Genomic DNA, 13197 nt, shown 5'->3' with positions numbered 1-13197 from the left:
GAAAATATAAATATATTAAATAATTTACAAAGTGCCTCTCGCAGTAACGTCACGCAGATCCTGAATTAAATAGTGAGACACATTGTAAGAATAGATAGAAAGTCTGATTTGAAATGGTTTGTGCCCGCTGTCTGTGTGGATCCTCAACATTTTAAACTAATGCATATCGAAGTACACAAGTGTTTTTACTCGTCATTTCTGGCCTTTCCTGAAGGGCGTCTTTGTTCCATATCGGGAAAAATGTAATTATAATCTGTTTGTGGTGCCCTGCCAGTATATCCTGGCATCGATAGTGTGTGGGAACCATCCCATAACATGCTTCCTCCAATTCTAGCCAACTCTTGTTTTTCCTTTCCTACTCATCTTCCCATGCCCTCTTTTTTCACTTAACTTTTTTATTTGCCCTGGTGAACTTTCCCTTTTCTCTTACCACCTATTCTCTTTATTTGTTATTGTAATATTTCCTTTTGTTCTTTCCTTTCTCAGGGAGCTGATGTAACGGACCCGGGCACAGAGACAGAAGAGAGTTTGGGGGCGTCTGACTCCACCCAGAGGCCAGCAGATTCCCAGACACCCAGCTGTAAGATCCGGGAAACCCTCTCAAATTCACATACGTAGATCCACCTCAGACGCTCCACATGCGCTCATAAACTGTCCCGCCACCCTATTAGTTATCAGACACTTGACGGTGACTGAGAAAGATGTAATATGTTGTTGTCTGTTTGAAAGGAAGAGGTGTGTGTGTGTGTGTGTGTGTGTGTGTGTGTGTGTGTGTGTGTGTGTGTGTGTGTGTGTGTGTGTGTGTGTGTGTGTGTGTGTGTGTGTGTGTGTGTGTGTGTGTGTGTGTGTGTGTGTGTGTGTGTGTGTGTGTGTGTGTGTGTGTGTGTGTGTGTCTGCCAATAAAGGTAATTTCCAACAAGGGTTGCTTTACTTTGAAGATGAATCCAGTAATTCAAGTTATTTTGTGGGAACAACTTGAACTGAACTTTAGTACATTACACGGATGGAGATCCCATGATTAGAAAGACATGCAGCAATGGTTTCATTAGGGAGCCAGACAGATTCTCAAGTGTAGTTTTTATTTTTTTCCAATTTGAAACAATTAAAACCTTTGTGCAACTGCTTCCTCTTCACCTTTTGAACAGAAGTAAAATGATTTTTAATACATTTAATCCGCTACAATCATTGACTTTCATTTTTAATAACTTCTGGACGCTTTCAAATAACTTATTGACCTTAAATGTGGTTTTTGCCATTTTTAAAATCATCTAAGTCTATGAATTCTAGTTTAAATAAATAATTGAATAACGTGGATCGGTTGGGTTTTCATAAGTAGTTTCGTAAACGATTCGTTCTGCTCTAATGTTATTTCAAATCAAATGGACCTGTTTGAGTATAATCTGTTTTTCCAGTTGACGGCGGTACGATGGAGGCGTACTCTACAGAACAACCAATCACAAGCTCCGGTACACGAATGCCCCAGTCGCCACGGAGACCAACACATCAGCTGCCCCCTCGACTGAACATCGCCCCGACAGAACTGGGGCCACCGGCTCAGGTATGAAGGAAGCGTAATCTGACCCTCAGTAAGGAAAAGAGAATTTAAATAGAACATTGTTTTTAGTTATTTTTTTCATGGCATTACTTTCTTGAAACGGTGCTTGTTCTCTGGTCTTCTTTTCTTTTAATGTCCTCTCGATGCGCAGATCACAAGCTCTGCTAATCAATTGTGTACACTTGAACTTCACAGCGTATCCCTGTTCGTCGTCAGTCAGTCGGCAGAGTCCCACAGCTCACTCCCGGGGTGCCAGGCAGTTCTGTAAGTCCGTTCATTACGTCATTTATACAACTTTCACTCCCCCGTGTCTGTCTGTATTCAACACTTCCTGTCATCTCGTCCTCTTGCAGCAGCACTTCTGTGACGACGATGACAGGATGGTTCCCAGCACTCCCACTCTGGTGTTGCCACAGCGCTCCGATGTGTTTGACCAGGCGATCCAGTGAGTCTCACAGACCAGGAAGTCAGAATGTGAAACATTTGAAATATGTTAAAGTGACAAAATCACCGGTAACACAGTATATGATGAGATACTAGTGATCTAATACGGCGTTTGATTATACAACACATTTTTAGATGTTATGGTGTTACTTCTATACTTCGTCGGTTTTTCTTTTAATGTTTATATTTTAATGTATAACTTAGTTTATATTTTGACGTAAAACTGAAACTTCAAACTTTACTTTTTGATTACTTTATAACGTTCATAGAGGCCTCTACGTTATGGTTATTGTCTTGGACCTGTACCTTTTGAAAATAAGATATTATATAAAACTGACTGACTTTGTTTTTTGTTTGTCAGTTCTCCCCAAGTAGCCGGTGTGCCTCGCTTCAGGTTTGGTCCTTCAGACGACGTGCCACAGACCAGTTCCTCCTCGCACTCGGACCTGGCACAGCTCTCCTCACAAGGAGGTACTCCCCCACCACATGTTGTGCACAGTTAGTTTATTCAAAACGTCATCAAACACCCCACCAGCTAACTGCAGCAGAAAGATGATTTTCATTTCCCACAGAACATTGAAGTTTTTGTTTCTTGTCTTCAGGTCTGGGGATGTATGAAAGCCCCTTATTCCTAACAACTCATGAAGAGGAGTCTGGCGGACGCAGTGTTCCCACCACACCGTCACAAGTTGCAGCACCAGGTATCTGTCTGTCAGTCTGATATGAAGAGATCTGTTCTGTTTATCTCTAGACCCACCCGCTTCATCTATATGCTTCACTCGGTTCACAGTTTCTGAAAATAGGCAGTAAGCTGGATGGAATTAGTCAGATTTGGGAGTGTTATCGTATGCTACAGCATATCTTGTTCTTCTCTTCCAGTAACGATCTTCTCAGAGGTGGCTCAGTCCGACACCACCAGTGAGCACGCCTCCCAGTCGGTTCCCACGGTGAGCACGTCCACACCAGGCCTGGTTGTACCAGGAGCAAGCGGCACAGGGGAGGACAGAGATGACGTCTTCCTGGAGCCAGACACTGATAGGTGAGGCTCACTCCTCTCTGCTTTCTGTCTTTTCATGCATCTTTTTTTACTGCTGTTGGAATTCAGATGTCGAGCAGTCTGCAAATCTTCTCCTGCCCGTCAACTAACATTCATTATTGGTTCCCATACTATGAAATGCTATTATTTCATTATTTACTGAAAGTCGGTTGTTTTCTCCTCTGTTACTATCGATAGCTGAATCAAAGAAGTTAGCAGGTTGATAATAAATGCATCTTAATGCTTTTTTATTTTTATTTTTCTTGCATTCATGGTTTTTCCAGGTGACTTTAAGACCACACGACCGTATCATTTTACCAGATCCAATGCCTGTTCTTTTGTTGCTCTGTTTATTCCAGGCACAGTGCAGAAGTATCAATGGATCCATTGGTCTCGCAGGGAGATTTAGAGGAGCCAGGCCAGCAGTCTGACAAGGCCTGCCTCCCCTCCACCAGCCAGGAGCCGTCCTCCAGCTCTGCAGGTACAGTGTAGCCACGTGGCTGTGCACACCCTGCCTGTGATTAGTGTTCAGGTCTGACTGCTGTGTTTGTTTGTGTTTTCTAGATACAAGCAGTGCACCATCTAAACCCTCTAGACCTGCACCCAGCAGACAGCTGCAGCGCTGGCCAGAACACCGCGGTGGCCGCATGAAGAGAGGAGGTAATGTTTGCAAGCACACCCCAAAAAATGGGCAGTGATGGAGCTAATACTCAGTTTTCATATGCAGTTGTGTGGTGGAAGATGCTCTCTGTACTTTGATAGAGAATGTTGATCAGCTTGTTGTATCAAACAAGTGTTGTTTGACAATGCCAATAAGTAAATATATATTTTGGAAGTTGTTGTATGCCTGAAAAATGGTACATCAACCTAAACTGATCTTTACGTCTCTTTATTTGCTAACTCGTAATGCACATTAAGGGCAGTGCAACAGGTTTTTGCTTACAACTCACGTTTTCTGCGTAATGACTTCTGCTGACCAACGGTCATGATGTGCACACAAATCCCGGTAAAGCATTTGTTTCATTTGAATTACCAATCACAGCATTTAAAACATTTTTGTGTGTTATAATTCAGTTTAATGTTGATTAGAATAACAGCGGAAACACTATCATTGTTTTACATTTCACACAAACTTTATACAGCCACTGTACAACATCTTTACATCAGTATAGCAGGCTGTGATTAAACAACAATGTTTGGTCTCCCAACAGGTCAGGGATTTCCTTCTCGGGGTGTTGATGGGAGACGATTCGCGAGATGAAGCACCAGTCAGAGAACTTGCAAACAGTGACTGAAGAAGTTTCCATTCCCGTCAGAAACACATTTCATATTTTCCCATCAGTGTGTTCAGAGTCTGTATTCAGCCATGGCAATGTTCGCTTGTTCTGAAGCCTGTTGTTTTTAGTTTTGCTTTTTTTTTTTTGTTTATTTACTTAAGTACCTTTTTGTAATCGGTCCATGCTGAAGCAGTGTGTTTTATGATTAATGTAATAAACTTCAAAGCTGTAAGACAAAAAACTGTATATGATACAACGTTCTTTCATCACACTGAGCATTTCAAGAAGTCGTTGCTCTGAGGTGACGCGTTGGCGGTCGGCGCAGAAATGACGGGACGTTCACTACCAATCCTCACATTGTAGGATTTGGCTGCAAAAGAAACAGAATAATTCAATTAGCATTTTAATTTATGGATGGTATTCAGGATGTTTTTTGTTTTTATTTCATGTACATGCCAGTTTCCATTTTTAGTGAACATGAATTTGGGGTGAACAGAATCTCATGCATCTTCAAACAATGCTGACCTCAGAGTTTTAAGGATATTAACTGACAGCGTTTGGCTTGAATCTTGAAGCTGGAGTGTTTTTTGAATGACATAAACGACTAGACACTAAACCCCTCCTGATGATTAAACTGTGAAATGTTTTCTCAGACGGGAATTACAGTATTATTTAGACGGTAGGAATCATTTAAATGGAATATTTTACTGTGGTTGCTCCATTTGAGCTGAAGGTAAAAGGACCGCACCCTAAATGACCTTTACATCTGCCTAATATCCCGACCCACCCTGACACACATGGTCCTCCTTAAGCTTCTCAGACATGATGTGAATACGGCTAACAAAAGTCTAAGTGCAGACGGACAAGTTATGGACGTTCTGTTCTTTTGAAGAGGAGCAATTAAATATTGGGATGGAATAGAAAATACAAATTCACGACCTCTTAAACTTTTATTTCGGTAACCAGGGTGTGTTAGGCAAGGAGTTTCTTGATGTGCAGAACACAGAGCTTGAAAATATATTTTGTTCTCCAACAAATTTCCTTTGTACTACTAGACTGAGGAGATATCTTAAAACGGAACTGAATCAATGACTTACATCTTGAGAAGACGTAGTATTTGTATCTCTCTGGATCTCTGGTGCTCGGGACGGACACAGCAGCTGTGATGGTGGAGGGGAAACCTCTCCAAGATGTCCGGATGTTGACTGCCGGCTCTAAAGTAGACACTGGAAACAAAATAGTTGAGAGTAAAATTAATGAATTCATATACTCGTTTTTATCAATTTTAATGTAATTTACATTTGTCTGTTCAACAACACAAGCCTTTAACGGTTGCAGTCACATAAATGGTTGACAGGCAACCTATTTCCACTTGCCACATTTTTACAAGATGGACCTCGCTGCCCTTCTCACGGTCACAAAAGGATGACTCACCTTTTCAGTGGAAACTCGAATTAAACGCGAGTTTACATGAATCCAAGTAAATCTGTTAAAATGCTCGGCAAAAACGCACAGTACACTCATCCCGGTTACATTTATCCAGGAATGTATGTTAAAATAGTCCTTGTCCTGTATACATTAGTAATTCTTGGAGTACCTGCTTGTCGAACCATTCGGGTGCGGACGGTGTAAACGGGGTCCTGGACTTTCCTGCCACATGTTGGACTGGTGCCAAACTGGTATGAATATTTCTGGACCGATCCTCCTGGAAGAACCGATCAAGAGTCAATTTCTGAATGTATACGTACATTTAGATTATTTGCATAACGTACACAGTATTTAATTAATACAAATCTAAATTTTGTTTTACGCAGAGAAAAAAAAAATACAATAACACAAAATGAACAAAGAAAGTGAAAGATATTAGTAAGCTTGACTCTGTAGCAGCAGTGCATCACCTCTCTTAAAGAAGTAAACTGACTCTCTCCTCCTCTGGTACTGAGGCACAGACAGAGCAGCTGTGATTTGGCCCCGAAGCCCATCAAAGCCCACTTGAATGACCTTTGGATAGTTAGGATCCAACAAAGCATTTTCAAATCTCCAGTACTGGGATCCCTGCAAAGATCACAGTCGAAACATTAAACCTCAAGCAACAAAAATAAACCTTCCCAGCAATTTACAGAGGTGGATAAATGGCCAAGAGGGCTCAAGAGGAAATGTGAGATCAAAGAACAGCCTAGATGGGTCTCACCCATGAAATCCTCAGAATTCAGATTTGTCAAATGCACTCATTGGTTTCAGATCAGATGGATAAATATACCTTGAAAATGTATGTTTTTCCTTGGCAGTTGCAGCGGGTGAATGCAGTGTCGATGGGGGAAGGGACGCCCCACACTTGTGTGATGCCACGAGCCGGACCGGGCACCATGTATCTGTCCAGAAACCAGAAGTAGTGCCCTGGAAAATGTCCAAAAATTAAAAAAATCTTTGTAGATGTATAAAGATGTCTAGGTACTTTGGTCTGGTGGTTTTCCAACCTAGGGGGCGGGCCCTCAGAAACGCTCACAAGTTAAATCTATGGCGTTGTGAGATGATTGTTCAGACAGATTATATTAACTTTTATAAGGAACTGCTAACAACTCAAACATAGAAAAGATTCTCTCTGAGATGAAGTGAAGTAGATGTGTAAAGTAGCATTAAAAAAACAAGTAGAGATTTTGACAAAATATTCATGGCTTCTCTCTTATATGTTAATTAACTGGTATTTTGGCTGAATGCATGTTACAGTTCTTAGGTCTAATGATCAGCTGCCTGGTTGGCACTAACCTCTGAAAACCACCACTGTGCCGTTCCTCAGCGTGGTGACTGCACCGACCGGCCGCCCACTACACAGATTGGTATCGTTGCTGTCATCTTAGAAAAAGGACACAATTTGTAAGAAAAACCATCTGTTTGGATAAACAAGCAATAAGACAAAAAGGACATGCAATCACCGACATGTTACTGGGAGTTAATTGTGATGTTGTGCTCCATGAGCTGTACTTGGGTTTTTTGAAGTATCTAAGTTTTATTTTAAAGTGTTATTTACAGAGTAGGAAAACACTTAATATAGTGTAGCTACGCTTTGAAGGAAGCTATGTTCACCCAGAGGCATAATGACAAAACAACCGAGCTCATAAAGCAAGCTGAGAGCAGTCATAAATATGTACCAGGAACTAGAGGCCTCCATTTTGCAATAGTGTTAGACTCACTTAAAATATATTTGATGTCTTCAATGCCCACAGGGATGAAATGTTAGTACTTGCACTGACATTTCTCCTCTCAGAGTCACATCTTTGAGTTTATCTGTTTTCTGTGGGCGCTGTGTTGAGAATCTGGATCAGGAACATTCCTTACCTGCTTGGTAGTCTCTAGTATTGTCTAGAGTTTGCGCAGTGTCCAGAGGCTTAGTCTCAGGTTTGGAGCTGGGTTTTGCCAGAGTCGGTTTAGCTGGCGATGGCTTGAATGGGTCAGGTTGGTCCTGGGGTTTTGAGGGGGCTTCGGATGGTGCGGGTTTGGTCGGGTCTGGTGTGACATTTACTGGATTAGCGGTGGTTATTCCTGGTGTGACTTCATCTGTAGTGTCATGCTGCACTACATCTGTGGATGAAGGAATGTGGGTCGTCAGGACATCAGGCTCTGCTAAGTCCCCGTACCCCTCTGGAGAAACACTGGTTGGAGGATCTTCAAGGTCTGCCAGAGAAGATGGAGGGCTTGATGTGACACTGTCTGCGTTGTTCTCAGTATCATCCGGTTCGTTTGAAGTGGTTGCCTCGGGGATGGGTGTCGGGTTCAGCGTTGAGGCAGGGATGGTGGTGACCTGAGAGTTTTCCAGGACTGTGGAAGAGCCCTGTGTGGGTCCTGTGGAGGAGCCCTGTGTGGGTCCTGTGGATATTGTGGCCACAGGTGTGTAGGAGGCTGTTTTGGATAGGGTTGTTACCTCTGGTTCATCAGAGGGGGCTACAGTCGAAAAAATGTCATCCTCAGGCTGTGCTCCTGCCTGGCTTGCCGTCTCGAGCTCTGTGGTGTCGGCTGTGGGGGAATACTCCACTACTACTACTGTTTGGGGTACTGAGGTTGGAGTAGCCTGGCTGAAGTCAGCTGCTGTGGTGGGATGAGGGAGAGTTGTTCCTGGGTCGGATGAGCCGGTCGAATCACTGGCAACTGGAGGAGGACCGACATGAGTATGAATTCAACGCTAGTAAGAAGCACGTTAAAAAAATGTAATTGACCATCCTAATTAGAGAAATATTTTCACAGAAACATGAAGAATAAAACATCACTCTACATTGAAAATTTAAATAGCACAAACCAATGACAAGTATAAGACATTAGCCACTAGATGTGAAAACTTCTGCATTGATGTTGTTTTAAATGTTTTTTTAAACAAAGATTTTGATGAAGTTAATGTATTTTGCTGTAAAAAAATAAATATGGTACTTCCTTTCTAGTCACAAGAATTTCACATCTATGTAGAGTTTGGGATCAACATGTTAAACAGCGCTCTCTGCCACTTTCATTAGGAAGACTGGTGTGCATCTTCCAGTAGAGTAAATAGACTGTGAAGCTATTCTGCTAGCTGGTGGTGTAACAACATCTTACTTGGGTTCTTAATGTTGTTTTTTCTTTTAATTTGTCACCCATCTATTTGTGCCTGCCAGGTAACCCCTGGATATCACGTACCTGTGCTCTCAGTGGGGGCTTCTGCAATGGTGGGGTAAAGTGTGGAGAGGCTGTCATCAGCCTGTGTTGGTTCAATGTCTGCGATAGTCGTTGTGAAGACTGTAAATGTCTCTGTACTGAACTCCAGAGTATCTGGATCCTGGATGGGTTCAGTAGAAATGTGGTCCAGCAGGTCAGTTGTAGACGATTCGTAGCCACTGGTGCTCTCTGGGATTGGACTTTTCTCCAGGTTCTCCACTTCATTATTGGAAAACTCATCATTGGGAAAAATCTGGCTGTTCATATCTAGAGGAATTTGACAAGTGGGAAAAGATACACGCCTGGATGTCACACTCATGACACTTCACTGGGGAAAAACACTTAGCTACATTCGTACTGTCCAGTGGAATCACATGGTCATCTGTGGCAAAATATAAGATAAATTGGCAGTGTTAAAAATGTTTTTAATCAGTACTATCTGTTTTTTTCCAGCATTTGTTTTCTTGAGCACGTACTTCACTGACTGTGTGAAGTGAGTGTCTTGACATTTCAGACGGAAATGTCACAACATGTCTTCCTCCTGAGAGAGAAGTAACACGGATGCAAGAGTATCACCGCCCACTAAACTATTCCAAGCCAACTACCGAAAAAAATCCTCCAAGAAAATGTTCTGTCATCCTTTCTTGGCTTCATTTTGTGCTTTCCTCTCTTGTGACTGAGCTTGTGCCCGTAACCCTCCTACTCACTCATGACAACATTGCTTCCTTGTGTTTCTCTTGGCTCGTGGGGCTTGTGCTCTTGGCTTGTTCTGGTGAGACTTGGCACCGAAAGCAAACCACAGCAAAAGAGCCACAGTGTGGCTGTCAACCGAAAACATCTTTGTGCCATCTTCCTGACATATCTCTCATTAAAAACAAATGATCATTGGTTTCTGTCTTGGGAATCAAGTAGCAACTGTTCAAGATGTTCAATTAAGTTTATATAGCTTCCTTGAGTAAAAGGCATAGTCACCTGCATTGTCTCCCTCGTTGAATGTAGAAGGCTCTGTTGCTTCAGCCGGCTCTGTGGGAATGTTCATGAATAAAGGTTAAAGAGTTACGCCTATGAAAAACAATTTGCCTTAAATCCTAAATGACTGAAAATGTAAAAGAAAATGAAAATCAACCTTTTTGCCAAGTCAAATATACCTTTGGGCTTGTTATCATTTACATTATTGCATGAATTAGTCTTCACTGGTGCTGTTGCACTGGCTGCTCCACTGACTTCGTCTGTGGTAATTAACCGAGACAGAAAGTATTGTCAAATTTAGCTCAATGCAGCGGTGCAGATTACTGCATGCGTTTCATACTACTCCACATGCCGGTGGACATGCCGTGTCAGATGAATCCTGGCTTCTTTCCGCTTCACCATTCATACACATGTACTAAGCTGAGATGGTAATTGATGCAGGACAGTGCAACTGAGAAGGGTGAGACCCGACTTTAACATGCAGCCATGCTGTCACACCACCGTCACTGTATTTGCTGATCATGTGTATCAAATGACCACCAAATGTCAAAAGAAGTCACCAAAGATGTAAAATCACTGGTAAATTAAACAGGACAGCAAATTTCATGCTGATACTACTGAGAACAAAACTGTGAGGGAATTCAGTTTAACATGCAGAAAATACACACACACACACGCACGTACAACCATGCTGACTTTGTTGGACAAGGCTTACCCTCTGCATCACAGTGGATTTTGTGATCTGGACAACACTGTTTGTAATCAGCGCAGTCAGAGTCGCAGCTACACAGCTGGCCTCTTTTGAAGGTTTCTCCACATCGTCCTTTACATGAGTTTTCTGTTTCACACAAACACAACATGACTACACAGTGCTGATTATTTTGTTATTAATATGGAACATTCAGGCATTATGTGAAATGTTGCTCTCTTCAGGGATGGGGATTGGTAAAAAAAAAAAAATAGTGTAAACTTGGAAAATTAGTTATAAAGTAACATGAAAACCACATTTGATGAGTGTAAAACATTGTAGTCAGTGACTGAAATTTGGACATCAGCGTCGTTGTGTTACAGTTCCTGCTATTGATAGTATGTCAGAAGGGAAAACTCTCACTTGTGGTGCATTGGGATGCGAAGTCTTTGCAGCACTCTCCATAAGACAGGCAGCTGTAATCACACTGACACATGTAGCCCCTGTAGTACTCATCACCGCATCGACTTTTACAGCTTGCTGTTTATGAGATAGAGCACACGAAAACAGAAAGAAAATGTCAGAGAGGGATACAACAACATCTGTGCCTTTACAATTTGCACCATCTTCTGTCCAATAACATGTGCTCTCGGACATGGTGTGTAAATAACAGGAACAACTGTGCCAGATATTGATTTCTGAAGTAGTGACGAATCCGAAGACAAATGTGCCCCCTCTGGTAAATGATTATTAACAGAATAAACAATACACGAACAAAAACCATCCTGGATACATTCCAGGAAAGTCCTTCATTCAAAAACACATTCTGGCATTTAGTATACTGAATAACACATTTCAGTTAAATGTTTCTCTATGCAGTACAAGTTATACTCACTCTGAGCAGCACTAAATGTCAAGGCACACACCAACAGAATAACAGCACCAAGCACAGTGGAAGACATCCTTCTGTAAATACCAAACAAAGCATGAGACACACAAAGAATAAATACGTCGGAGCAGAAATAGCATGAATTCATTCTGAAAATCCTGAGAGATAAAAGGGGAAATAAAAGTTAACCCACCTTGTTTGAGCCTCTGTCAGAACACTGCTGGATGTTTGACTCGGCAGCTTTTAAAAGGCTTCGAGAGACCGGCTGACTTCCCGTTAATTGGTGGATCCGGTCTAATTAAAAGTGTGATGACCTCACAGGCTGTAGGGAGGATCCTCCAGTCCAGACCAGACCAGACCATTGGTCCAGACATCATGATTCCACACAAACAGCTGGAAGCACACCAACACACATCTGTGCCAGGCAGACAGCTGACTTCACACACACACACTTCTGAGCAACAAGGGAAAAAGAGTGGTTATGACTTGCTATTCAGACACACTATGGGTGAACTGCACACCTTCAAATCTCCCGAGACTTGGTTTGTCAAATCAATAGCACATGGACAGTCAAGTCCTTTCTTTAACTTTGAAATATATGAGCCTACCATTGGTTGAAAAAGTATTCAGATGATTTACTTCAGTAAAATTAGCAATACTATAACGATATTACATTTAAGTAAAAGTCTTGCATTCAAAATGTTATTCAAGTAAAAGTACAAATTATCATCTAAATGTACTTAAAGTATCAAAAGTATGATATATTATGAGATTGATATTGTATTATTGGATCATCATCCAAGAAGTACTTTTATCAAATTTTTACTGCATATATAATTTTGAGCAGTTTAATTAAAAACAATTATATTTTAAAAACCGATCATATGTTTTGTATGTAAGATCTTAATCTGAAAAGTATATGCCAAGTTGTTTGTAGTGGAGAAATGAAATGTGGCAGATTATAAGTTTAAAGTAGCATAAAATTGAAATACTCACGTAAAGTACATGTACTTTAAAATTGTCCTCTAGTACAGTAACTGAGTGAATGTGCTCAGTTACTTTCCACTGCCGATAGGGGCATTGTACATATTGAAGGACAAACTTGGGCTATTGACTGCAACTATATTTGAGATTTCTGTTGTCATTTAACAAACAGTTTCAAGTTATGGTATAGTCAGTGAGTTTATATACACTTAATAACCTGGTTACTGCAGGAACCCTTCAGTACAGTGACCTTATCGGAATGTAACCTTATGGCAGCCTGTTGGATGATCCTGTCTGTCCCTGAATATATTCACTACTGTAATTACACTTTATTTGTGCAAATGTTTGTGTGGTACAGGACTGTTTTATTCTGTTTTAAGAATATGGAAGTAGCTACAAATGGATGCCAACTTCATTTTACATAAATTTACTTTAAAAATAATCAGATTGTTACTTTTCCTGTCAATTAGCATGCTAAGTGTTAAAGACAAAAAAACAACTCAGTTTGTCTTAAAGGTGCAGGAATAATGTGACTCCTTAAAGCAAGCAATGTGTTCTTGCAACTCCTCATCAGTGTGCATGTGATGTGATGGTATCTTTCTTCTCTTGTCTTATTTGAATGCTTTTTAAAGGGGCCGTAGCCGGTATGTGTTTGGGAGCATTGCTAATGCCTCA

At 41.3% G+C, this 13197-nt stretch overlaps 2 protein-coding genes across 3 annotated transcripts in view; one reads left to right on the top strand and one right to left on the bottom strand.

Annotated features, from left to right (window-relative positions):
* tprb (translocated promoter region b, nuclear basket protein) overlaps positions 1 to 4553 on the top strand; it is a gene marked incomplete at its 5' end in the record, with an annotated part of 22802 nt that extends 18249 nt beyond the window's left edge. For both annotated transcript variants that reach the window (XM_079158010.1, XM_079158009.1), the window contains 10 exons: positions 487 to 580; positions 1413 to 1558; positions 1751 to 1819; positions 1909 to 2000; positions 2361 to 2470; positions 2602 to 2700; positions 2879 to 3038; positions 3395 to 3516; positions 3600 to 3695; positions 4247 to 4553. In XM_079158010.1, coding sequence (XP_079014136.1) covers positions 487 to 580; positions 1413 to 1558; positions 1751 to 1819; positions 1909 to 2000; positions 2361 to 2470; positions 2602 to 2700; positions 2879 to 3038; positions 3395 to 3516; positions 3600 to 3695; positions 4247 to 4296 — 1038 coding nt within the window. In that variant the 3' untranslated portion in view covers positions 4297 to 4553. The remainder of the gene's footprint in view (positions 1 to 486; positions 581 to 1412; positions 1559 to 1750; positions 1820 to 1908; positions 2001 to 2360; positions 2471 to 2601; positions 2701 to 2878; positions 3039 to 3394; positions 3517 to 3599; positions 3696 to 4246) is intronic.
* A 21-nt stretch (positions 4554 to 4574) lies between these two features.
* Positions 4575 to 11611, bottom strand: prg4b (proteoglycan 4b; the record flags this gene model as incomplete). The annotated part of the gene is made up of 13 exons (XM_079157920.1): positions 4575 to 4682; positions 5410 to 5538; positions 5910 to 6017; positions 6211 to 6367; positions 6573 to 6709; positions 7079 to 7165; positions 7649 to 8455; positions 8975 to 9259; positions 9965 to 10015; positions 10141 to 10221; positions 10677 to 10799; positions 11073 to 11189; positions 11545 to 11611. The coding sequence occupies 13 exons, from the start codon at positions 11609 to 11611 to the stop codon at positions 4579 to 4581; spliced, it is 2253 nt and encodes a 750-aa protein (XP_079014046.1). The 3' UTR covers positions 4575 to 4578.
* Positions 11612 to 13197: the final 1586 nt, after the last annotated feature.

The sequence above is a fragment of the Pholis gunnellus genome (assembly GCF_910591455.1).
Source record: "Pholis gunnellus genome assembly, chromosome: 4".
Lineage (NCBI taxonomy): Eukaryota > Metazoa > Chordata > Actinopteri > Perciformes > Pholidae > Pholis > Pholis gunnellus.
The sequence above is the reverse complement of the archived record's forward strand: the minus strand, read 5'-3'. Positions and strand labels throughout refer to the sequence as shown.